A 26086-nucleotide genomic window follows, 5' to 3' on the forward strand; every position below is an offset into this window, starting at 1 on the left:
TATCTGAATTAGAGCTTGGGTTGTGGGTTTTTCTGTTTACTGTCTGTATGACCATAAATCTTAGTGCCTCCAGGCAAGTATTATTATTATTTTTTTTTGTGAGGAAATTGGGATTAAGTGATTTGCCCAGGGTCACACAGCTAGTAAGTGTTAAGTGTCTGAGGCCGCATTTGAACTCAGGTCCTCCTGACTCCAGGGCCGGTGCTCTATCCACTGCGCCACCTAGTTGCCCCTGGGCTTGGCATCTATTTTACAGAGGAGAATTTGTTAGATACTTGCCTGGAGGGGGCAAGTTCAAATCCGGCCTCAGACACTTAATACTTACTAGCTGTGTGACCCTGGGCAAGTCACTTAACCCCAATTGCCTCACCAAAAAAAAAAAAATAGATGCCAAGCTACATTGGTAAATGGAGTTTCTTCACTGGGAGTCCCCCATTCCGAGGAAATTAGTCATCAAAATATTCCAATGATAAAGCACAGCATTTCAGATCAAGGTCCTTTCTTGGCTCAGTGAACCTCCTCCTTCAGGATTCCATTCACCAGAAAGCCTTGCTTTGTACTTTCATATGCAATCATCTTTTTTTTTAATACCATGTCATGTTTTTATTCTATAAATTCTATTCTATAATTTTTTTAAAAATTCTATAAATTCCATAAATTAAAAAAATAAGCCTCTTCAATCCCAAAGGAGGCCTGCTCAGGAGCTAGGATCAGGGTAGAACTTGTTCTCTAGATCTTGGGAAGAGTCTGCAGGGTTGGCTCAGGTCTTCCCATGGAAGGACAGGTAGACACAGATGTATGGCTGCAGGGTGGGCAGTGGGAGGGAGATAGGGGATTGCTCTCTGAGTCAGCCAGACTTGGGTCTGGGAGGTAAGTATAGGGGAGAGGGGGAAGAGGGCAGCGTCAAACGTGGGAATGTTGAAGCAAGAGGAAGAAGGGGGTTCCTCCAGATGGAAGGGACAGATACAGACTTTTGCCTCTTCAGTCCCTGGAAGGCTAAAAGCACCAACTTGTCAGGCTTGAGGAAGGGAGGAGAGCCCAACCTGTAGAGATGCTGAAGAATTACTTACCTTTCTTTGCCAGGTGGATTTTGGCTTTGCTAAGAAGATCGGATCTGGACAGAAAACATGGACATTCTGCGGGACCCCGGAGTATGTTGCTCCTGAAGTCATTCTCAACAAAGGGCATGACTTCAGTGTAGACTTTTGGTCACTAGGAATTCTAGTCTATGAGCTACTGACTGGCAAGTAAGTGCCCTTTTATTCGGTCCATTTAAAAGTAACCTATCAATAATTCCCTTATAATGAATCAACAGGGGGCATCTATTCTACATATCACCACCAGGTGGTGCTGCAATCAAGGCACATTAAGCCAGAGGCTCTGTCTGAGGATGTATGGGCAGTGCTTCCCCTACCTTGGCTTGGGGGGCCTTCCCCCAACACTCACTCTGCTTCCAGGCAAGGGCCGTCCCTTTCTGAGCACCTCTCTACTTCTTTTATAGTAGTACGCTTCTCTTTTCAAGCTCTGCAGAGCAAACAACTGCCCCTGTGAAAAGGGAGAGGAGCATGCTTTGCTCAACTGCTTTGGGGGCTTTTAAAAATTAGCTTTTTAAAAATCGGGATTGTCCTGGTCTCAAGATATTTGCTAGGATTGCAGTGTGTGACTCCAGCCTCCCCACTCTCCTCTCCAACGGTTTAAAATATGACTCTGAACCCCCAACCTAATTCAGTTAGGCAAAAATGTCTCATCTCTATACAAGGAATCCAGTTCTCTCCCTCTCCCTCTCCCTCCTCCCCTTCTCCCTTCCCCCTCCCTCTCCTCTCTCCCCTTCTCCCTCTCCCTCCTCCTTTCCCTCTTCCTATCCCTCATTGATAGATGTCTGTTTAAATTTATGTCAATATCAATGATAATCAATATTAATATTGATAAGTATATCAATATTGGTAGATATCTTATGTTACTATCCATAGAAAGAAATGAAAGAAGGAAGTGTTATAGGGGAAATCGGTGGGGTTTGGGGTAGGGGTCCTTGGGAATTCCTCTTTAAAGAATTACACCCTCTTGCACACAAATCCAATTAGAATAAAAAAATAGTTTATTTAGGTGCCAGGGAAAGGAAACCAAGAGAGAAGTCCTTGGACTTCTTCTCATGGGGAGAAGGCATGGCACAGAGGCATAGCTCTCTGAGATATCTTTCTCCTGCAAGCAGGAGACAGGCAGATACTTTTATAAAGGACTGATGGTGGTCCAATGAGGTCTTCATCTGATTGTGGAAAGTTCCCTTATCGGGGGAGGACCATCCCCTGCTGGTGGTGGCTTGTGGAAGTTGGGTGAGGGGTGGCTCCAGATCTCTCAAGCTATCTCTCTCCCCCTCATGCCACAAAGGCAGCACCTAATCTTATCTCCCCTAGGGGTGGGGGAGACTGGAATGAAGGGTGGTGGTCCTGGAGCTAACTCAAGTCCAGATCCCATGCCACTTATCTCTTTAGGTATGTCCGTCCTTTGGTTTAGTTTCTCAAGGAGAAGGTTCTTTGATTTAACCCAGAAAATTTCTGAGGTACCCCAGGCCCATAACAGAAGGAAGGAAGGAAGGAAGGAAGGAAGGAAGGAAGGAAGGAAGGAAGGAAGGGAAGGGAAGGGAAGGGAAGGGAAGGGAAGGGAAGGGAAGGGAAGGGAAGGGAAGGGAAGGGAAGGGAAGGGAAGGGAAGGGAAGGGAAGGGAAGGGAAGGGAAGGGAAGGGAAGGGAAGGGAAGGGAAGGGAAGGGAAGGGAAGGGAAGGGAAGGGAAGGGAAGGGAAGGGAAGGGAAGGGAAGGGAAGGGAAGGGAAGGGAAGGGAAGGAAAGGAAAGGAAAGGAAAGGAAAGGAAAGGAAAGGAAAGGAAAGGAAAGGAAAGGAAGAAAAATAGAAAGACAGAAAGACAAAAAGAAAGACAGAAAGGCAGACAGACCCTAGGTAGAATCACCACAGTTTGGGTTTATGGTGATTAGTTTTATAACATTTACTTTCCTAAGACATAAACAAACATTTAGAACAAAGGTCAGCACTTCCCAAGACAAGAAGGAAGCAAGAAGTCTAAAGTGAGTCTATTATCCATAATCTATGTATCTCATCCTCGGGAGAAAGGGACAAAGGATAGAGGAAAGAACATCCCTGCCCCTTGGCTCCCATTCTGTTCCTATCAACTGTGTAGTGGTGCCAGGATATAATCTGTGCTTTGACCCCAGCTCCAGACTCATCATTTTTGCTAATGTGAGTGAAATCACAACCATCTGCTCTCTTGCTTGTGTTAGTCTCTCCTCCCTCCTCCCTTTTCCTTCTTACTTATTTTAATCAATCAGACTTTTTTGTGTGTGTGTGAAAAATTACTATATTTTCCAAAACAAAACAAAAAATTAGAAGAGTGGCATTGTATTTTTATAAAATTCTTTAATGTCTGGATTAATAGAAGACAGTTGGATTCTCCTTTTTGTTTCTGCCTTCAATCTGCTGTGATGTTTTTTTGGTTGAGTGCGCAGAAAATCTGATTTCACACAGATATATAGTTGGAAAACGGAGAAATATTTTAATAGGCAAATAATGTCTTCGTTTTATTATAAAAATTGTTTTGACTTTGTGAAAAGGGTTTCAGGGGTCTACAACCCATACTGAGAGAACCACTGCTCCTTGACCGACTTGGATATTGAGGGAAAGTCATTCCAGTAGCTTAAAGGTTTGACTTTTAACATCAGAAAAGACAACCAGGGGCAGCTAGATGGCGCAGTGGATAGAGCACCGGCCCTGGAGTCAGGAGTACCTGAGTTCAAATCCGGCCTCAGACACTTAACACTTGCTAGCTGTGTGACCCTGGGCAAGTCACTTAACCCCAATTGCCTCACTAAAAAAAAAAAAAAAAAAGACAACCAGGTATGGACTCAAGAGAAAACTAGCCCAGGAAATTAAGTATCAAGGTACGGAAAGGTGCAGGCCCCAGGCAACCCACTGGAGCAACCCACGGGGCAGAAATCCCTTAACCAAGGAGGGAGACTCATTTAGAATGAGGAGAGAGAGGAGTTTAAGGTTCAACAGGACCAAAAGAGTTAGTAGTGTTTGCCAAGTTGAGTTCCCTTACATACATGCTTTATGAGTTAACATACCATGAGGCCAATTCCCCTTTTCTCGAGGATATTGTGAGTATTTGTGGAAGACTGCCCCTCAGGGTTAAGAGGGAATATTTTGTTGCTGTTTTTTTACACCATTTTAGTAGTTGTCTTTGCTGAGAGCTAATTGTGTCTGCTGTAATGGAAAACACACTGGTGCTAGAACTAAGGGAGATGGGTGGAAAGGTGCAAAGGGTCTAATAAGCTGGATGTCAGGAAAACTTACTCTAGCTCAAGGAATGGTGTGGAGAAAGTGTCAAATTTCACCTCTGGAGGTCTCCAAACAAAGGCTGTACAGTCATTTGTCAGGTGAGCTGTGCTGGAGGTGCTAGCTGCTTAGGCCCTTTCCGTGGGGTCAAACAACATTTCTTTCAAGCTGCACATACCATACAATGCCCTTCTGCCCCAAGGCAGCCAGGAGTGGCTCCCAGGCCAGGGGAAAGCCATGTACAGTCTCCCACCCCCCAAGCTTTAGGTCTCCCCTCACTACTTTTCATCTTCCAAAAAAGGATAACTCAAAAACTGACCCTCTTTTTCATAGGCCAAAGCAATCAATTCATCTTCGATTTAAAGTAATCTAAACCAACCAGTTTACCTCTAAGTGATGAGTCCAAAATAAAGCTCCCCATAGGTTAAGCTCTTCAAGTTGATTACAGAACCTTCTTCACTTACAGTAAGAATATAGTTGAAACTGTCAGATCATGGGGTCTAGGTTCTGTAGGGATACAAATGAAGTCATGACAGGACTGATAGATTACAAGAATATGGAGGGGTCCTACAACTGTTTTATATAAGAAACACATCTTAAAACCAAAATAAATAGTTTCAAAATGAGAGGCTAGAACAAAATTTGCTATGTGTCAGGCAAAACCAAAATAGCAGGAGTTATGATTATGCTATGAGGCAAAGAAATAATAAAAATTTGTATCATCAAGAGGGATAAATAAGAAAATTAGATTGTGCTTAAAGGAACCCCGGGAAAACAACAAAAGCAACAAACCTAGAAAATAATTGAATGAATTATCAGAATCTATTATCTGTAATTACATGGCAGCAAAACTGAGAACTCAAAAAATTAGATTATTATCATTAAAAATATAAAATATCAGGGGCAGCTAGGTAGTACAGTGGATAAAGCACCGGCCCTGGATTCAGGAGGACATGAGTTCAAATCCAGCCTCAGACACTTGACACTTACTAGCTGTGTGACCCTGGGCAAGTCACTTAACCCCCATTGCCCTGCCCCCCCCCCCCCGATATATATATAAAATATCCACATGGACAATACCAACTAAAGATCTTAAATAATCCAGTTTCAGAAAAAGAATGTGAACTAGCTATAAAGGAACTATCTAAGGGTGTAAGGGAGGGAGAAGAGAGGGAAACCTTTGACTAGACCCTTTTATAAAACATTTTTTTTTAAAAATCAAGTTATTGGGACAGCTAGGTGGCGCAGTGGATAGAGCACTGGCCCTGGAGTCAGGAGGACCTGAGTTCAAAGCCAGCCTCAGACACTTGGCACTTACTAGCTGTGTGACCCTGGGCAAGTCACTTAACCCCAATTACCTCACCAAAAAAAGCAAAAACAACAACAAAAAAAATTGTTATTTTCCTATACAGAAATTATTCTGGAAAATTGAAATCCTGGGTGGGGCAGCTGGTGGCGCAGTGGATAAAGCACCAGCCCTGGATTCAGGAAGTCCTGAGTTCAAATCTGACCTTAGACACTTGACACTTACTAGCTGTGTGACCCTGGGCAAGTCTCTTAACCCCCATTGCCCTGCAAAAAAAAAGAAAAAGAAAAAAGAAAAGAAAATTGAAATCCTTTTGTGAGATAAAAATACCCTAACATCTAATCTGGTAGCTGCTACCTCAGTGAAAAGAACACTGGGCCCAGAGTCAGAAAGACCTGAGCTCAAATCCAGCTTCAGACACTTTCTAGTTATGTGACCTTGGGCAAGTCATTTAACCTCAATTTATCTGACAAAAGGATCCACTGGGGAAGGAAATGACAAGCTACTTTAGTCTCTTTCTCAGGAAAACTCCATGGATAGCATGATCCATGAGGTCACAGAGTCAAACATGACTCAACAACAACATCTAAACCAGGGAACAATTAAAGATAACTATAGATCAAATGTTGTAAATGAATGTCAATTGAAAACTTTTAAAAAAATATCCTGGCAAAATGACTACAACAATTTATTTAAAAAATCATTCATTAAATCAAGTTGGATTTATAGCAGGGATGCAAGGATAATTCAACACTAGGAAAATAATTAACAATCAACAATCAAATTGAAAAGAAAACACCCATGAGTATGACATGACTATATCAATACATCAGAAAAATATCACTGATGAAGCACAACACCCCATTTATGCTTTAACTCTAACCCCCAAATTCAAAGGCAGAGATGACTCTTTAACATATTGAAAAGTAACTATATAAAACCAAAAATTAAGAAAGAGAAACCCAGACAAACCAGAAAATCAAGGAAACCATTTAAATATGAAAAACCAACAGACACATGAGGGAAGCACAGTGCCAGGTAGAAAAAGGAATGTTATTGTTTTTCCTTCATTCTTGAAGAAGGCCATGACATTGGGGTGATGTCATGACTTACACTGAATTGGATTTCAATGAGGGAGGGCTGTGCAAAGTCACCAACCTCACTCTCTCCTCCAGAGCCATCTGGGTCCAGTGGAAAGATATATGTCAGGATGATTGGAGATGGCCCTGGATATTTGAGGCAATTGTGGTGAAGTGACTTGCCCAGCGTTACACAGTAAGTGTCTGAGGAGAGATTTGAAGTCAGGTCCTCCCAATTTCAGAACCAGCGCTCTATCCACTGCACCACCCAGCTGCTTGACAGAAAAAGGAATAGGCTTTTGTGGGATAGTGACAACTGGAGAAACAGCAGGTTTCCCCACGAATAGAGAGATAAAACAAGGTTGCCCACTTTTCCCAAGTATTATTTACCATCTTTGTAGAAATGCTAAAAAAGCATCAAGATCGGCAGAGAGGACACACATTCCCATTTTCTGATAACATTATGGTTTATTTGAAGAATTCTAGGAGATCTGTAGTTGAGATAATAAACCATTTTAGTAAAGAATTGGGATATAAAATATACCCCCCCCAAACCAAGAACATGTCTATGTAATGAAAGAGTGAGGTCATAAGAGAAAATGAAATCTAAGTGTGAGCCCCATTGAGGAATAAAGAAAGCATTGTACCCATTGGAAGGGATGGGAGGCTTTGAGTGCTTCATTTGCATATGAAAAAGGCAATGAACTTATCTCTGGGCACAAATTACTTCAGTCATTTATTTCCAGTCACTCTTTTCACTTAAGACCCAGCTGGAATCTGGGAAATGCTCATCACAAATGGGCTGCACTGAGGGAACCTGACTGAGCTGAGAAGAATTGTCCAGCAGGAGGACGGACAGAGAATGGATCTATCCCACCCCGTTCCTGGAAGGCCAGTAGCCCCAGAGCTGAATTGGAGAAGCTTCTTCCAACACTGGGCCAAAGGTCTCCAACCTTCCGAAAGATCATCCATCCTAGCTAGCATCTCAGCTGAAAGAGCAGAATCGAACACACCTCTCCAAGCCTAAAACATCTACCAGGGGTGGCCGCAGGACCCATCAAAGAACCAGCCCAGGGAGTCCAATAGATCAGCTTGTGGGTCCTGATACCTGTAAGGGGCCCATCCAAAAGTCATCATACTTCTCTGGCAGAAACACCATATCCCGTGCTGCCAGGAACAGGTCCAGCTGAGTCACCATCGCAGAGAGTCCATGTTTCCCCGAGAGCCTTAACGGTTGAGGTCCCGTTCATTGCCAGCATCAATGCCTTCTTTAAAGGAAACTTCATGAGGACTCCCCAAACCAGGAAAGGACACCTGGGCCCTGCAGAAACACAGTTTGAGTTGTCTTGGTTATTCCTACCACAATACACTTCACTAAATAAGGCTGGGCCTGCATTCCCTTCTCTCCACCCCTTCTCTCTATCTTTGGGGGTCAGAGAACTCCAGGTTTTGGCAGAGATAGTCTATAACTTCTGGTTTTTGCCATTTGAGTAAATGAGTTTTTTTTAAAAAAAAGACTATTGAGTCTACTGGCTGACTGTTTTTGTTTTTGTTTTTGGTTTTTTGCAGGGCAATGAGAGTTAAGTGACTTGCCCAGGGTCACACAGCTAGTTAAGTGTCTGAGGCTGGATTTGAACTCAGGTCCTCCTGAATCCGAGGCCAGTGCTTTATCCACTGTGCCACCTACTTGCCCCCTACTGACTGACTGTTAATGGTAAAAATGATGTTTAGAGGTCATGAACAACAGTAGTAGGAATGGTCACCCCTGTTACTAGAGGGTTTAGTCCTCCCTCTGGGGGCACCATCTGTGTAAAATGGGGAAAGGATCTCAAAGACCCCATAGTGTGGGAACGTTTATGGGACACTTTTGGGTGCTCTCATTTATAAAGCCTGTCCATGGATCCCTTAGTTATACAGAAACCCTCTAGAGAAGAACGAGCATCTTTCTTTTTGTCTGGGATGTCATTGGGCAGCCTCTTCTCTGGTGTGTTCCCTTTACAAGTTAGACCAGTTCCTACAAGATGACTTTTGCTCATTTGAATGCTCAAGTACTAATTAATCTGTTGCATTCTTGTATCCATTACAAATATAGAGATGGATGTAAGGAATATGAATATTACATCCCTCGAGCTCTGATCCCTTGCAGAGGACTCTTGGATAGAAGAGTGCTTTGGAACTTGAGAGGATATTGAGAGCATCTTGTAAGATGCAATTGAAACTCTGGGGAGAAGTGAAGTACTTGCTAAGCAATAGGGGTTTTTGTTTGTTTTTCCGGGGCATTGAAGGTTAAGTGACTTACCCAGAGTCACACAGCTAGTTAAGTGTCAAGTGTCTGAAGCTGGCTTTGAACTCAGGTCCTCCTGAATTCAGGGCCAGTGCTTTATCCACTGCACCACCTAGCTGCCCCCAAGCAATAGGAAGAAAATGACAAGATGCCTTTTTTTTTCCTGCGAGTAACCAGAAAATGTGAATTCCTCTAAAATTCCTGGCAATAATGGAACATCAGAAAGCACTTGGTAACTCATGATCAAGACTCTCACAAAGAATAAGTGAATACTGCATAGTGATGTGATCATCAGAGAGGGGATCTGGGGACAGATACTGCCAGGACTGGCCTGGGGGAAAAAACAAAGCCATCTCAAGTACTAAGAATAAGACTACAGAGGCCGTTAGGCCTCCCTGCCTTATGACATATTGTGTTTCACTGTGGTGGCACCAGAGGCCAGTGTGAAGACTTTCCTCAGAAACGCCCAAGCCACATACCCCCCAAATGTGGGATGTCTGGTTCAGAAGCGTGACCAAAACACCAGGGCATTGACGGGAATCTGAAATGAAAAGAAAGGCAGACTCCTTGTTGTTCATTCTTCATTCTTAAAGACCGATGGCTTCAGGAAGATGGTGTTTTGACTTACAAGTGAATTGGATTTGAGGCAGTCTCACTTTCTCCAATGGTAAGATATAGGCCAAGACGGCCCAGAATGCAGTGGGAGACCTGGCCCTTTTTCAGCTAAGGTCCCTCCCGGGTCTCAGTTTGTCTGAGGCATCACGCATTTGGTAGTTAAAGGCTAGGTAAAAAATGAGGTAAAAGGTGGCCTAGTTTGCCTTCCCAAAAGAATTAATCAGGGAGGGGAAGACCCTCAGAGTTTCTGGTCAGGTCAGAAACCAGGTAGACTCCTAGAAAGTCCTAAAGCGGGGCAGCTAGATGGTGCAGTGGATAGAGCACTGGCCCTGGAATCAGGAGTACCTGAGTTCAAATTCGGCCTCAGACACTTAACACTTAACTAGCTGTGTGACCCTGGGCAAGTCACTTAACCCCAATTGCCTCACTAAAAAAAAAGAAAATCCTAAAGGCACATCCCTTTGTAATTCTACAGAATTTAGAGATTTCAGAACCTGAAGTCACAAAGCAGGAATGCTTCAAACTAGAAAAGTAATTTGGCAGTCATAGGACTGCATGTCTCCTGTATGTCAGTGTCGTTCAGTGTCACTCAGCAAGAAAGAGGAAAGGGTCTTCAGGTTTGTAACTTGGATAGACAATCCAAGACTGATGGAGAGAAGATGAATGAAACTAAAGGAAATAGATGGGTTAGACTGGATCAGGTGTGGAAAGGCATGAGATATCCCAGAGAGTTGAAGGAATACCTAATTAGTCTTGCATACAAATGAAAGCTGCCTGACTTTGATCAGCTTTTGGACAGAGTGAACTGGGCTGTGTAGGATTTCCAAACCAGCCCAGCAGCTGAATGACTGGCCCATTCCAGTACTTCCAACAAACACGATGCCCTCCAGGGAGCAAGCCCAGCTGATTCACTTGTCCATCTGTTTTCTGTGGTCGTCAGCCCAGCCTAGCAGCAGAGTGACATGAACACCCCATTCATCAGGGAACTTTTGGCAGACTATCCAGGCAAAGAAAGGACATCTAAGACCCTGCATTTGTGTTGTTGTGATTCACCTTAACGATGTGTCCCTTATACATGTGCCCTACCAACATTGCACTTTAAAAATTTAAAGTTATGCCCACTTTCTACCCTCCCAGACAATGTGTGTTGGCTAGTTTTTTGGAGGGGGTTCAATATGTTCTAACTACTATTTTTTGCTATGCCACCTGAACAACTGTCTTTTCTAGGAGTAAATTGAAATCTTTTGGGTGACTGTTAATGTGAATCATATGGTTTGGGTTCTGGGACTACAGTGTTAAAAATGGTCAACCATAGGGTTACTCCTAGAATCTAAGGTAGCAGTTGTCTGTCTAGAAACCCAACCTGACAGTCTGTATATTTTGAGGAAGTGAGGACAGAATGGGGTTCTATACTTAAGTAACAAAAAACCAGAAGGATCAACATAACTAGAAAATGAACAAAATATCCAGGAAGCTATCTCCAAAGGATTCTCACTTCTTGTATAACTACAAAATGTTTCCTAGGAACAACTAATGAATGCCTTAACTACATCAAGCAATATTCAGTGCTCATGGGCCAACATGATAAAAATGGCAGTATTATCAAAATTAATTTATCAATATAGTGTTACACCAGTCAAATGAACAAAACAGTATTTATGGCTGTGTTGTCTCAAATAGAAATAAAGCCCACAAAGCTATACACAAGGTTCCTTGTAGTCCTCATATTAGCTTAGAAAACTACATATTAGTATTATCTATGTTTAATTGTATTTTTATTATTTTTGCTAAATATTTCCCAATTACAGTTTTGTTTGTTTGTTTGTTTTTTGGTGAGACAGTTGGGGTTAAGTGACTTGTCCAGGGTCACACAGCTAGTAAGTGTCAAGTGTCTGAGGCCGGATTTGAACTCAGGTCCTCCTGAATCCAGGGCCACTGCTCTATCCACTGCACCATCTAACTGCCCCCCCCAATTACATTTTAATCTGGTTTTGGCTGCACTAGGGAGTGTTATATGCTGCATGTGGTTCATATGCTTGACATCTGTTTTATAGTATTAGGCAAAATAGTAATTAAAACTATTTGGAGGAATAAAAGATTTATAATATCAAAGGAAATAATGAAAAAGTTAGGAAGAAGGAGAAGTAAGCATTTCCAGACCATAGGCTAAAAAGGGCCATGGTATAGTGGATAAAAAATGATAATCTGAACCAGAAAGACCTGAGTTCAAGTCCTACCTTTTGAAATATACCAACTATGTGACTTTAGGCAAGTCACTTCATGTCTTAGTGCTGTAGATAGCTTGCCAAGATCATAAGTTGCAAGGAAATGTTGACCTGCATAGGTAGAGGGGGAGGGGTCCTCTGATATCAATAATGTCACATGTCTAGGCATGATCCCTTTATTTTATCATCAGAACTATTTGGTACTAGTTAAAAAGTACAAAATTCAGCTAGCAGAACAAACTTTATAGAAAGGATAAAAATAATTAAATTCAATCATGAGTCCTCACTGTGAACTAATGGAGAAATAAGTTCGCAAGCAAACAGTAGCTCTGTGGCTCTGGCACCTGGAGCAGAGCAATGACTTGGGTCTAGCCTCAAGGCAACACTGAAACTTGCAATGAAATAATCATGACAGGAATCCCAGACTAACAAGGAGCCCATAGTTCATTCCCTCTCAATCTGCCATTCTGAATCTAGTAACAGCCTACTAAAACTTCCAATCATGGATTTCTAGTTCAGGAATTTGTAGACCTCTTACGGGGGGGGGGGGGGGAGGAGGGGGCAGTGAAAAGACCACTCCAGATCACCTCATTTCGGGAGCACTATAAGCTTATAGATGTGAAAGTTTGAAATGGAAAAGCAGTAGAACAATGTAAAAGGGCAGAAGCTCAGTCCAGGCATTCCCCTCATAAGTGTGCAGAGTCTAGCCCTCACATATAATCCAAAGTCAAGAAGTAACCTGGAAGAATGAACAAGCAAAAAGAATCTCACTATGGAGAGCAAGTATGGTAAGAGGGAAAGTCAAGACAAAAAACTCAAGAAAAGAGAATGACTTAAAAGCATCTACAACTAAAGCCTCAAAGAAAAATTCAGCTTGTGCACAAATCCAAATAGAATTTCTGAAAAAGATAGAAGTTTAGAAAAAGTAGAGATAAAAATGATTTAGAAAACTAAATGAGAGTAGTTAGAGAAATGAGAATTCTGGAAGAAAGATATGAAAAGAGCATTAATAGCATGGAACAAGAAGTATAAAACCTCATCAAAGAAAGAATTCACTAAATAGAAGCTAATGACCATGAAACATTAAGACATGTTTCTTTTAAACAGAAAAAATCTCATAGCTTTTTTTTTTTTGGTGGGGCAATGGGGGGTTAAGTGACTTGTCCAGGGTCACATAGCTAGTAAGTGCCAAGTGTCTGAGGCTGGACCCGAACTCAGGTACTCCTCAATCCAGGGCCACTGCTCCATCCACTGTGCCATCCAGCTGCCCCTACTTATCTACCTCTTTTTTTTTCCTTTTTTGTTTCAGGGCAATGAGAGTTAAGTGACTTGCCCAGGGTCACACAGCTAGTAAGTCTCAAGAGTCTAAGGTCAGATTTGAACTCAGGTCCTCCTAAATCCAGGGCCAATGCTTTATGCACTGTGCCATCTAGCTGCCCCCAATCTCATAGCTTTTAAAAGCAACTGACCTAGAAAACAGATTGAAAAGAGATAATTTAAGAATCATCTTATAAGAACTCTTTAAAGATTTAAACTTAAATTTAAAGAAAACCACTATTAGAACTAGAAGGCAGAATAAATTGAAATAAATATATTAAAATTAAATTAAAATAAAAACAGAAAGCAAAGTAGAAATTGAAAGAATCACCTCCTGAATGAATCTGAAAATGATAACTGGGAATGTAATAGTCAAAATCCAAAGCACTCAGGTCAAGGAAAAAGAAAATACTGCAAGCAGCCATAAAAAAAAGAAAAAGAAAAAGAATTCAAGTACTAAGGATTACATATTATTCCACATGAGTAGAGAGCAAAAATTGAATACGCCAAAAGGCCAAATATCTAGGCTTATAACCAAAAATAACTTCACCCAACAAAACTCAGTATTATCCTTCAAAGGGGTGGGGGTATGGGACTTTAGTGAAATAGAGAACTTCAAAATATTCCTGATTAAAAGACTGAAGTGAATGGGAAATTTGATAGGAACACAGAAGTCAAAAGAAGTATTGAAAAGTAAACATCAGTGAACACTGTCTTGGTTAAAAATAATGGGAACATGATTTCTGGGTAATTTAATCATTTTATTAATATGGCCAGAGGGTTATTAATAAAAGGAGGTCTATGGCCATTTCTCTCAGACCAAAGAACCCTCCTCATTGTTGGGTCTTGGTTTATATACCCTTCCCACTGTTGGAGGTCCATCACACATCAATCAAACCTAATTGATTGACATAACTCAAATCTTATTGGTTGACATGATTGGAGGTGGGTTATATTAAAATGAAGTCCAGGGAAGACATCAAGAGAAATAATGCAAGACCCCACTCAAAATACTTTTCCACCTGGTTTTGGTTTAATCTCATCAGTAATGTTCTTGGACTATATAGACAAAATGATCTGTCTCAATCAAAGATTCTTTGTAGCCTGGGGTTAGGTTTGACCCAGATGAGATTTGATGGAATCTCTTAAGGAGAACTTGTCTTAAAGAAGGGGAGATCCCTGGGTCCCCCAAGATACTGATTATTAATAATTATTTCTCACAGCATTCATAAGAGACAAAATACTGTTAAACTGTACATTTTTTAAGGGGCAATGAGGGTTAAACGATTTGCCCAGGGTCACACAGCCAGTAAATGTCAAGTGTCTGAGGCTAGATTTGAACTCAGGTCCTCCTGAATCTAGGGATGTTGCTTTATCCACTGCGCCACCTCGCTGCCCCCCTAAACTGTACATTCTTAAATGGGGAAGTGATACATGTGTCTCCTCAGAACTCTATCATTATCAGGGACCACAGAAAGACTCCAAATAGAGGGCTGACTGCATGTGATTCTGTTATATTTTAATGATCTTATAAGAATGGGAAGGGAGGAAAAGAGGAATGTATTAGAAGAGGAGGTAGGGAGAGGAAAGGGTAAAATTATCACATAGAAATAGAATGCTCAAATAGAATTCTGTACATCAAGATCAGGAGATAGGTGATATTTGAACCTCATTCTCATTTGAACAGATCAAAGAGAAGAATACACACACACACATACACACACACACACACACACAGAGTTAGGTACAGCAACACCTTTTATTGAACAGGTAAATAAGAGGGAAAGAAGTTAAGGGAAACCGTTAAGGGAAGGAGGAGGGGGAATTAAGGGAGAAATTAGTTGGAAGCAAAACAAATTTTTAAAGGGGAGTGTGAAATGAAGAGAAGCAAAAGTATAAAAATAGGATGGAGGGAAATACATAGTTAACATCATAACTGTTAAATGGGATGGACCCACCCATTAAAAAACAAGAATTTAGAAGAATGCATTAGAAACCAGAATTTAACAATATATTGTTTACAAAAAATACACTTAATGGGGGCAGCTAGGTGGCACAGTAGATAAGCACCAGCCCTGGATTCAGGAGGACCTGAGTTCAAATCTGGCCTCAGACACCTGACACTTACTAGCTATGTGACCCTGGGCAAGTCACTTAACCTTCATTGCCTCACCAAAAAAAAAAAAAAAAAACACTTAAAAGAGAAAGATAGACACAGTTCAAGCTAAAGGGCTGGTGTAAAAATTTTTAAGCTTCAGCTGAAGTGAAAAAGACAGAGGAAGCAATCATGACATCAAACAGAGCAATAGCAATAATAGTCCTAATCAAAAGAAATAACTAGGGAAACTTTATCTTGCTAAAAGTTACCAATGACAATGAATTAATATCAATATAAAGATATGTGTACCAAATGACATGGCATCTAAATTCTTAAGAATTAAATAAGTTACAGGGAGAAATAATAAAATTATAACAGTGAGGACTTAAATTTACCCCACTCCAATATGTAAATAGATCCAACAACAAAATAAAAAGAAGAACCCAAATAGAATTTTAGACAAATTAGATAATAGACCCCCATTTAAAATAACAACAGATAGTTGTGACTCTACATTGTCAAGATATACACAGGAACTCTTAAACACAATTATAAAATACTCATTACAGAAATAGATACCTAAATAATTAGAAAATATTAAATTCTCATGTGTAAACCAAGCTGATATTGTAAAATGACAATACTACTTTAATTTTCTTATTCAGTCCCATGTCAATCAAACCACTAAAGAATTACTTTATAGAGCTAGAAAAAATAGTAACAAAATTCTTCTGAAGGAACAAAAGGGTCAAGAATATGAAGGAAATTCATGAACAAAAGTGGGAAGGGAGCTTAGTACCAGATCTCAGACTGTACTACAAAGCTATAGTCATAAAAGCAATTTGGTCCTGCATAAGAAATGGAGAGGTCAATCAGTAGAACAGATTAGGTACACCATATACAGAAGCAAATGACCATGTCTTCCTAGTGTTTTATAAACCCAAAGATTCCAGCTACTGGGTCAAGAACTCACTATTAAACAAAAATTGTTGAGAAAACTGGAAAGCTTTCTGTCAAAAAATGGGGACAAACTAATATCTCACACCATATACCAGGATAAGTTCCAAATGGGCACATCATTTAGACATAAAGAGCTATATTATAAACAAATTAGAGCAGTATGAAAGAAACCACCTGTCAGATTTATGGGTGGGGAAAAATTCATGATCAAATAAGAGAGAGAGAGGGACATAGGAAGCAAAATTTACAGTTTTGGTTACTGTTAAAAAGTTTGTATATAAGGGGCAGCTAGGTGGTGCGGTGGATAAAGCCCTGGCCCTGGATTCAGGAGGACCTGGGTTCAAATCTGGCCTCAGACACTTGACACTTACTAGCTGTGTGACCCTGGGCAAGTCACTTAACTCCCATTGCCCCCCCCCCCCAAGAAAAGCCCCCAAAGTTTGTACACAAGCAAAACTGATGAAGCTAAAGGAGAAGAAAACCAGGAAATTGTGAACAAGTCTATGTAGTGTTTCTGTGATGAAGGTACAATTTCTGACATGTAGGGAACTGAGCCAAATTTATAAGAATAAGATCCATTTCCCAATTAATAAATGGTCAAAGGATGTCAGTAGGCAATTTTCAGAGGAATGAATCTAAGCCATATGAAAAAAATCCTCTAAGTCACTATAATTATAGAAATGAAAATTAAAACAGCTCTTAGGATTCAACCTGACACCAATCATATTGGCAAAATTGACCAAAAAGTGAAATGATAAATTCTGGAAGGGCTGTGGAAAATCAAATACATTCGTGCACTATTAGAAGAGCTGTGGAATGGTCCAGTGATTTCAAACCATGCCCCCAAAGTCATTAAACTGTGATTACTCTGACCCAATAATATTGCACTAGTTCTATACCCCAAAAAGAACAAAGAAAGATGAAAAGCAAACTTTTTATAGTAGCTCTTTTTATGGTGGCAAATAATTGATTATCAAGGCGGGTATCCATCAACTGGGGAATGGCTAAACAAATTATCATATATTAATGTGATGGAATCCTATTTTTCTATAAGAAATGATAACAGGTAGTTTCAGAAAAACTTGTATAAACTGATGCAAAGTTAAATGAGTAGAACTAGTAAAAAACAATATTGTAAAGACAAACAGCTTTGAAAGACTTAGGAACATTGTATTGATCACGGAATCAACATAGTGGCCAACCTCAGTTTCAGAAAACCTGTGATGAAACATGTCACTCACCTCCAGAAAGAAAGGTGATGACTGAGAGTGCATATTTAGGCATATATGTGTGTGTTTGCATATACACATCACATGAATATATGCATATATGTATTATGTAACATTTTACATATGCACACATACACGTTTGGACATGGTTAATGAAGGAATTTGTTTCACTTGATTATATGTGTTTGTAATGAGGTTTGTTTTTTCTTGCATGGTTAGTGGGGGAGGAATGTTGGAAAGAGAATTTAGAGTTAAAAATAAAATGAATTTTAAAAAGAAAAAAAAAGTAATTAGAGTGAATGTGTTGCTGTAAAATTATAATGACCAAGTTTGATCCCAAAGAAACACTTTCTATAGTTTCAACGTTTTTAATGTGTTGCTTAGTTTGTTGAACCAATTTCTTTCCTCTTTCTGTTATAAGAGATGGCTCTCTGGGAGGAATAGCACATTATGAAAAGTCATTGTCTTTGATTTAAAGTCAATTTATTTTAAAAGCAAAGGATTTTTAGAAGAGGAACTTGGTTTGTGTTAAGGAAAGATTTTAAAAGTCTGATTTCATTCAGTGGTTCCTCATGGATAAAATAAGTAATATACAATGTTTTTTATTTTCCATTGATGCAAGTGATATTTTCTAATATAAGTGCAGCTCTTTCTCTCCTACAAAAAGAGAAGTACCAATTCAGAAAGCATTTGCAAAAATCAATCACTGCACTGACGGCAGGGACAATGAGAAATAGCACCATAGCTAAGCTTGATTCTAATGGATTCTACAACCTACTGCAGAGGTGTCAAACACTGTTGGGACAACACCCCCAAGGGCAATACAGTCCAGAGTAAGATGTAGTTCAGAAATATTTAACAAAATATATAAAAATACAATAAAATATAGGTAATACTGCATTTTAAAACTAAATCAGTATGGCCCCGTAGGGATCCTTATGTATGGATTAGTGGCCCCATTTATATTTTGGTTTGACACCATTGCCCCAAAAGATCATACTCTCATCATCTCAGGCTATAGGGGTCAGAAGTAGAAGGTCTAAAGCAGCTTCATTAGGCCAAACATCCAAGAACTGTAATCAGTATCACATTTCAGATCAAACAGTAACCAAAATGTTTACATGTATAAACCAAGGTATAACCCTAAAACCAATTTCTGTATTAAAGCTTGGGGCTTTTTTTTTTTCTGATTGAATTTGGTCTTTCATAGAACAGTCCTTGGAATGTTGCTGCTTTTTGATTGTCAGTGTAAAAAATGTGTTCTATACTTACGTTTCTCTAGCCCTCCATTTTCTGGGATTGATCAGATGGTGACTTATAATTTGATTCTCAAAGGAATCGAGAAAATAGATTTTCCCAAGAAGGTAACACGACGTCCTGAAGATTTGATTCGCCGACTTTGCAGGTAGCATAACTAATGATAGCAGCATATAATTGAAATAACCCCCTTGTTTATGAGTAGTTAAGTCCCCGCATGCTTTTCTCCACAATAGAAGATATTTAGGTAACTTTACATGACTTTCTGGTTCACTGAGAAGCAACATACTCCAGTGGAGAGAAGACCAGCCTTGCAGTCAGGAATACCTAAGCTCAGGACCTCCAATGCATGCTTATCTATGTTGACAATGGACAGGTTATGTAACCTCTCGGTGCCCCAGCTGTGTAGCTGAAATCATATCTGGACCAAAAAGCAAAATCTTTTCAGTCAATATCTAAACTTTGTAATTATAGAAGGAGGGGCCACATTTTACCTTACAGGGTATAGCGGTCTAAGACTGTGAGTTAACCCTCATGCTGCTTATATTTGCAGTTTTCACAAGTTTCTTTATCAGTCAAGGTTAATCTTGAGAAATATCTTTCTCTGTTACAGTGAAAAAGAGAATTCTGAAATCTAGGTTAACAAGGCAGTGAGTGATTTATATCCATGTTATTCTAAGCATGAGGCAATGTTTTAAAAGTCTCATATAGTCTATTGCAGACTCCCCAACCCCCCAAGAATATTTTTCCCTTAAGTCTTATGATGGAAAATTTCTATCATTCTTGTTTAATTTTCAGTAGATCTCAATAACCAGAAAATATCACACAAGGAAAATTATTTAATATGTTACATTCTGGCAAACTCAGAATGTTTCTGCTATAAAGGCCCACCAATTTACTTATATAAGTGAAAGGAGGAAAATTGACATTATTCCTTTACTGAAGCACTTGTTATAAACTCTTACAAAGTCTTTTTCTTTAAAGGCAAAACCCCACAGAAAGGCTGGGAAACTTGAAGAATGGAATCAATGACATTAAGAGGCACAGGTACCTTGGTCATTTCTCTTTGCCTAGGAAAACAAATAAATAGTAAAATTTGTTGGGTTTTCTTATGGCTTTCCTTATTGATCAAAAGCATCTTTCTAGTTTTTAGAGTTTTATACCTTCAGATATTACCCACCATTTTCTTTGTCATATTGAGGGGCACAATTGTAATAATAAAGCTAAAAGTAATTTCTCTAATAGTTTCAGAATCTATGACCTTTATATCTCAGTGAAAATAAGTTCATAGCTAGTATACCTTCCTTTTGGATGCAAGTTGTGGGAAGCACCACTTAAAGCCCCCAAATAATGAGCTCTTCATCCCTTTCTATGATTTTTAAAACTTCAGGTTCTAGGAAGGGATTGACTTCTGATGGGAAAATTAATTTGTTTTTTTATTTGGAAACCCTAATTTTTAATATGTCAGTAGTCAAGGAGGTCAGCTAAATCAACTGCTAAAACATTGTATTTTTTGTATTGGTTTTGCTATTATAGCTTGTATACTTTAAGATTTTCTCCTAATACTTCAGCACATAAAGCTTTGAATTGTTATATATGTAGAACATCATATTATTCCTATGATGGGGATATCATAAAGCAAAGTCTTAAAAGAATGCCGTATAACCTCAAAGTACTGATTCCTTCTTTAAGCAATAATGTATCATAACTGAATATGTGATGGATTTAGTCAAATGATATAGTGCCCAGATTGGCCTCCTATACCTTTGGTAATTTACATAAAATGCATACTCTAAATTAGATTCTAATTCAGTTGCAATGATTTCATTTTACTTAGAATTCTATGACTTTCAAAATTTGCTTTTTGCCTATATCACTGATAAGTATTTGAATAGAATTATAATATGTAAAATAAACTCTTTATTATTAAAGGAGTTATAAACATTAAGAAAAAAGAGTTAAACCCTTCTGACTTAATGAGACATCATTTATCTTCTTAACACTGCTTTTTCTGTAACTCATTTATTTGCAAGTGACTCAAAATGAATATCAAAGGGCAGAACCAGTGCTTTCGATGAGAATCACTTTGTAGTAATGTGTGTAAGAACTTGGTTTGCTGTTGGAAAATTGTCTTTTTGGTGTCAGTGGACTTACTAAGGTTCTTCTAAGAACAAACCAAGACCATAGCTCTTCCAAGGGACATTTTAGATCTATTTCATCTATTCATAATTGCCCAGTGGTCATCTACTTAAAAAATACTTTGAATTAGGACCAGTCATGTTCAAATAGGGAAAAGATCACCTGAGCTAAAGGAACAATTTCATATTTTACTGATGAATTTATCATAATAGTAACTCCCCCCCGCCCCCGTCTTTTCCCATTTTTTTCTGAGGTGGCTGAATGGCTTTAACTGGGAGGGACTGAAGGCAAGGAGCCTGTCATCACCCTTGAAAAGAGAGGTACTGTATTCACTCTGTTGTTTCCATAGGAACCATTTTCACAGATTGTCAAATAGATTTTAAAAAAATAAAGATGGTGGAGGGGGAATAAATGACTGTGAGAGATGGTCTTTCTACTTTAAGGAACCATGAAGATGATCTTGTATTCCTAAACACTAAGATGGGGATTCCACTTTGATTAGAGGAGTACTGAGAGGGGGAAGGCTGAAATATGTCTTTACAGTAACATTTCCCAAACTGATTTGGCCATAGAACATCTTTTGGTGTGAAACACATCAATTGAACCCATAGATAAAGGCTAATCCATGGCTTATGGGGATGAAAAAAAAAAGAGGGTGAGGATAGATCTAGGGTAAAGTCGATATTGGAGAACTCTGGGAGTAAAACAGGAAAATTAACACAAATTTGTCTTCATAATCAAATACTACATATAACAATTTTTTAAAATACGTAATTTATATTTAGTACTTTAGAGGGAAAAAAAAACCCTTACATCCAGACTTTCTCAGAGAACCCTTTTTCACATCACGTGGACCAGCAAGATTCCATAGAATAGAGTTGGGAAAATGTTTCAAAAGTAGAATTCTTCACTGTTTTGTGTTGTGGACACCTTTGGTGGCCTGGAAAATCCTGGGGACCCCTTCTCAAAATAACATTTTTAAATGCATCCAACAACATTCAAATGATCACAAAGGAAACTAATTATATTGGAATACAATTCCCAAAATATATTTTTTAAAGAATTCATGGATCAAAAAATTAAAAAAGAGGGGGCAGTTAGGTGGCACATTGGATAAAGCACTGACCCTGGATTTAGGAGGACCTGAGTTCAAATCCAGTCTCAGACACTTGACACTTACTAGCTGTGTGACCCTGGGCAAGTCACTTAACCCTCATTGCCCCCCCCCCCCAAATCATGGATCCTAGGTCAAGAATCCATGGAATCCTTCATGAGATGGAAAAAGCTCTGAGACATTTAACCTGGACTAGAAGTCCTAATGTATGTTCTGGAAATAGTGTCAGGATCTGTTGTTTTAAAATCTTGCTCAAAAAGAGGAAAAAACGTTCCTTGGGCACCTAGTTTGTTGAACACTTTTTGACCCTCTTTTGGTCATTGTGGGGTGAGGAGTATAGAAGGGATGTGTTCAAATAGGCTTGTTTTTAGCATTTCATCTCTTCCCCATAATAACAAAAGACCCTTTGGAACTGCAGTATATGAAACAACTTGTGATATTGATTATAAAAAGAGGGAGCCTAATAATGATATAGTCCACAAGAACTGCTGTTTCTGTGCCTCTTTCTCCTCCCTGTGCCTGGGCAGCCATCTGACACCAGGGATCAGTTTGCACTGCTAGGAGTTCTGGCACCTTAGGCTCTTTACCCCAGTGAAATCACACATCTGGTCGGAAGAATTCTGTTATAAGATTTGTGATATCTAGATTTGACTTGATGATTCAAATATTCTCTTGTGAAATATTCTCTTTTTCGATTAGAAAAAAAGGAGTGATTGTAGAATAAAATCACTGTTTTGACTGTTCAAGAACCACCCATCTGGGATACTGTGGTATTGTTTACATTTGCTTTCAATGTTTTCCTGTCAGCTCGATGGACCTATAGATCACAGCTACTTTGACAGCTATCCCCCTGAGAAGGGAATACCCCCAGACGAAATGTCCGGTTGGGATAAGGACTTCTGAAGGAAGTGAAGAGTTTTCTGCTTCTCCCACACCACAGAAGAGGCACAGAAGGAAGCAGCAGTCACCCACCCTGATGCCCTCCAGCACTATGAAGCCATTTCATGTTGATGTATTTTGTCAAGCCTGGAAGCAAAAGAGGAATCCTCTCCCATGGGTTCAGGGTTTGTTGGGATGGGGGGTTGAATTCCATTATCTAAACTAGAAGCTGCTATCCATGGTATCGATCAACAATATGCTTCATTTTTCTCAAATGTTGAAGGTTACCCCAAAACATGCATGGGGAAGAAGCACAGTTTCTTCTGCCTTCTACTTGCCTTCCCATAGTCCTTTCCTAAGATTTCTTCAAAAGTAAAACATGTTTGAGAGGCAGCTAAGACATCTTGTAGGGGGAGGAAACAAGGAAAAAGAGGAAACAGCTCTGCCATCTCGTCACCCCACAGCCATCCCTGCACCTCTTTAGAAATGACTCTCATAGAGCTCTTGGGAACTATTGTTTGGCTAGGAGCAGATAGAGAGAGGCCAGTAGCATAAAAATTCTGCTGGAAGCCTTCAGTCCCTAGAATCTGAAATGATAATTCCAACTAATTACATATGTCAAACACAGATGCTGGGAAACATGAATATTTGAAGATTGTGGACTTTTCTACTTTTAGTGAAATACCACTTGTGCCAGCTTCAGCATAATGTAGTTATAAAAGTGAGACAGTGGAAAGAGTGATGACTTTTGAATATAAGGACCTGGGTTCAAATCCTCTATTTTTTACTTACCACCCATGTGACCTCGGGCAAGTCACCTATTTTCTCTTAACCTCACTTTTTTCATCCATAATGAATAATGACCAGATGGTCATTTAAGTTACAGTTCTAAATGTATGACATGATATAACATGAGCCCCTGAAGGAGAAGATGCTTCTATTATTCTGGGGTTAGCCCTGATCCTTTCATGATAACAATCCTTATTGGAAACAAACAAAAAAATTGCTTAAAAAGGGAGTTGCAATGTATAGGGAAGCAACACCTTCCCTTGGACAATGGGGAAATACTACATCTTATTATTATTTCTCCCTCTGCTTTATGTCCTTCAATCTATTTCTTCTCTTACCTAAAGTAAAAAGCACATGGAAACAAAACAGAAAAGGCATTTATTCATCATTTCAAAAAAACAAAACAAATAAATTTCACTCGCTCAAGAAACTGACTCTGGAGCTTTGAAATATTTTAGTCATGTCTATGGATGTCCTCATTAGAAAATAAAAGGAAAAGATTATCACTATAATTAATTTGAAAGGACAACCAATTATGCAAATGTTGATTATTACAATCACTAATGAATCAATAATTCTTTATAAAGACTTTTGAGGGATGAATGTATTTTTTCTTATTGCTTTAAAATATGGAAATAAAACAGGAGCTTGGTAAAATAATAGAATTTTAAGTAAATGAGTCAACAAGGATTCCATTCCCTTCCCCCTACCCAACGAAAGGTCAGTGGGATCGTAGATATCATTGAAGACCAATATTAGAACCACATAAATTCATGTTCGTGAATTCCATTCAATGCCCATCAGTGGGGAGAACCATAAGTGAGAATGGAGATGCATCTTTCCCACTTTGGTAACACTACTTAGTCTTACTTTGCACTGTGAAATGACCTTTAGGCTCACTCCTGCAGTGATGTTACATGTTCACAGAGTTGTTCCAAGTGCCAATTCCAGAGTAAAGAAGATCAGCTGTATTCTTCTATCCCTTCCCCTGGCAATAGTCAGCTGACGCAAGAGAGTCCCAGTTCAGGCCTGCTTAACTAGAATACTAACAAGATGAGTTTTCCCATTTGGGATGATTTTGCTAAACCAAAGAAAACATTTTGCTTATGGAATTCATTTTATAAAATTGTGTACTGTACATAGTAGTACCATTTTTAATAGGATGGAGATATCGAAGAACTTCTAAGGTCTTTTAAAATGCTTTTCTTTTCCCACTTGGTTTGTATATACTGTAATTTTCTTGTATGTAAATATATATGTATGTATACATATATTTAAATTACATATTTAAATTGAGAAGCTACAAATAGTCAATGTATTAAATGTATCTTTACAGTCCTAATAGCTACATTTTCCTTATAGAATTTTCATAGCTGTAATTCTTATAGAACATGAGTAATCTTAAATTAAAAACAAAACAAAACAGCAAGTTTGCCATGCCTGTGATTATCCACCATTACCTGAGTAATTTTGGGGGGGGTATTATTGTGTTAGAGCAGATGCAGCTGGTGGTACAGTGGATAGAGTGTCAGGCATGGAGTCAGGAAGGCCTGAGTTCAAATCTGGCCTCAGATGCTAGCTCTGTGACCTTGAGCACACTTAACCTCTGTTCACCTCAGTTTCCTTAATTGTATAATGGGGATAATAGTAGCACCTACCTGCCAGGGTTGTTGTGAAGATCAAAAGAAATTGTAAAAAATTGCTCACAGTGCCTGGCACATAGTAGACATTATAGAAATGTTTATTCCCTTCCTTTTTATGGTTAGTTTTCTTGTTGCTTTTCTTTCCTCTTTCTTCTTGTTTTTCAAAGCTAAACTTGTTTTCTAGAGGCTGTGCACTATCATCATTTTTTTCCAGGGTATAGAACATTAGATGAAAGGAGAGTTTAAGGTATCTATATAGTCCACACAGTCACCTGTCAGAATTGACACAAATTTAACTCCCCCCAAATGACTAACCTTTTTTTTTTTTTTGGTCTCTTCCAGATTTAAATCCTGTCATTCTTCTAGAGGGGCCAAGTGACACCACTTGCAGTTCATAACTCTTAGAGAAAGTTTTGAGATGTGTGGTGCATGAAATAGACAAAACATCCTTATCACTCATGTCTCAGGCCTCTCTCAAAGGACTCTGGGAACATCCAGCCCTAGCTTAGATCCTGGGGCTTGACCCCATGGGTCAGTTACTCTTTTGAGACTATTATGCCCTAACCTTTATTTTTCCATGAAAATTTAGATATGAATGACTTCTAGGTCTTCCTAAAGGTATATGGCTGGGTTTTCTTCTGCAGTTATTCAGTGTACAGTATGAGGATCAGATAAGGTAACAGCTTTTATTTAACAGCAGAAAATATATAAGACTGAAAGGACACAGGTGCCCATGAATAAATACAGAAAACCGAACATTCAAAAAGCCCATTAGGTTTGCTTGGTAGATAAAAGCCTTTGGGGTATT

At 39.2% G+C, this 26086-nt stretch overlaps 1 protein-coding gene across 1 annotated transcript in view; it reads left to right on the forward strand.

Annotated features, from left to right (window-relative positions):
• Positions 1-25006, forward strand: part of PRKG2 (protein kinase cGMP-dependent 2) — a 128453-nt gene extending 103447 nt beyond the window's left edge. Inside the window, exons 15-19 of the mRNA XM_043971072.1 lie at positions 1084-1247; positions 18740-18862; positions 19699-19761; positions 21107-21173; positions 22775-25006. Of these exons, the coding sequence (XP_043827007.1) occupies positions 1084-1247; positions 18740-18862; positions 19699-19761; positions 21107-21173; positions 22775-22870 (513 nt within the window). The 3' untranslated portion in view covers positions 22871-25006. The remainder of the gene's footprint in view (positions 1-1083; positions 1248-18739; positions 18863-19698; positions 19762-21106; positions 21174-22774) is intronic.
• The last annotated feature ends 1080 nt before the right edge of the window (positions 25007-26086 follow it).

The sequence above is a fragment of the Dromiciops gliroides genome, chromosome 6 (genome assembly GCF_019393635.1).
Source record: "Dromiciops gliroides isolate mDroGli1 chromosome 6, mDroGli1.pri, whole genome shotgun sequence".
Classification (NCBI taxonomy): domain Eukaryota; kingdom Metazoa; phylum Chordata; class Mammalia; order Microbiotheria; family Microbiotheriidae; genus Dromiciops; species Dromiciops gliroides.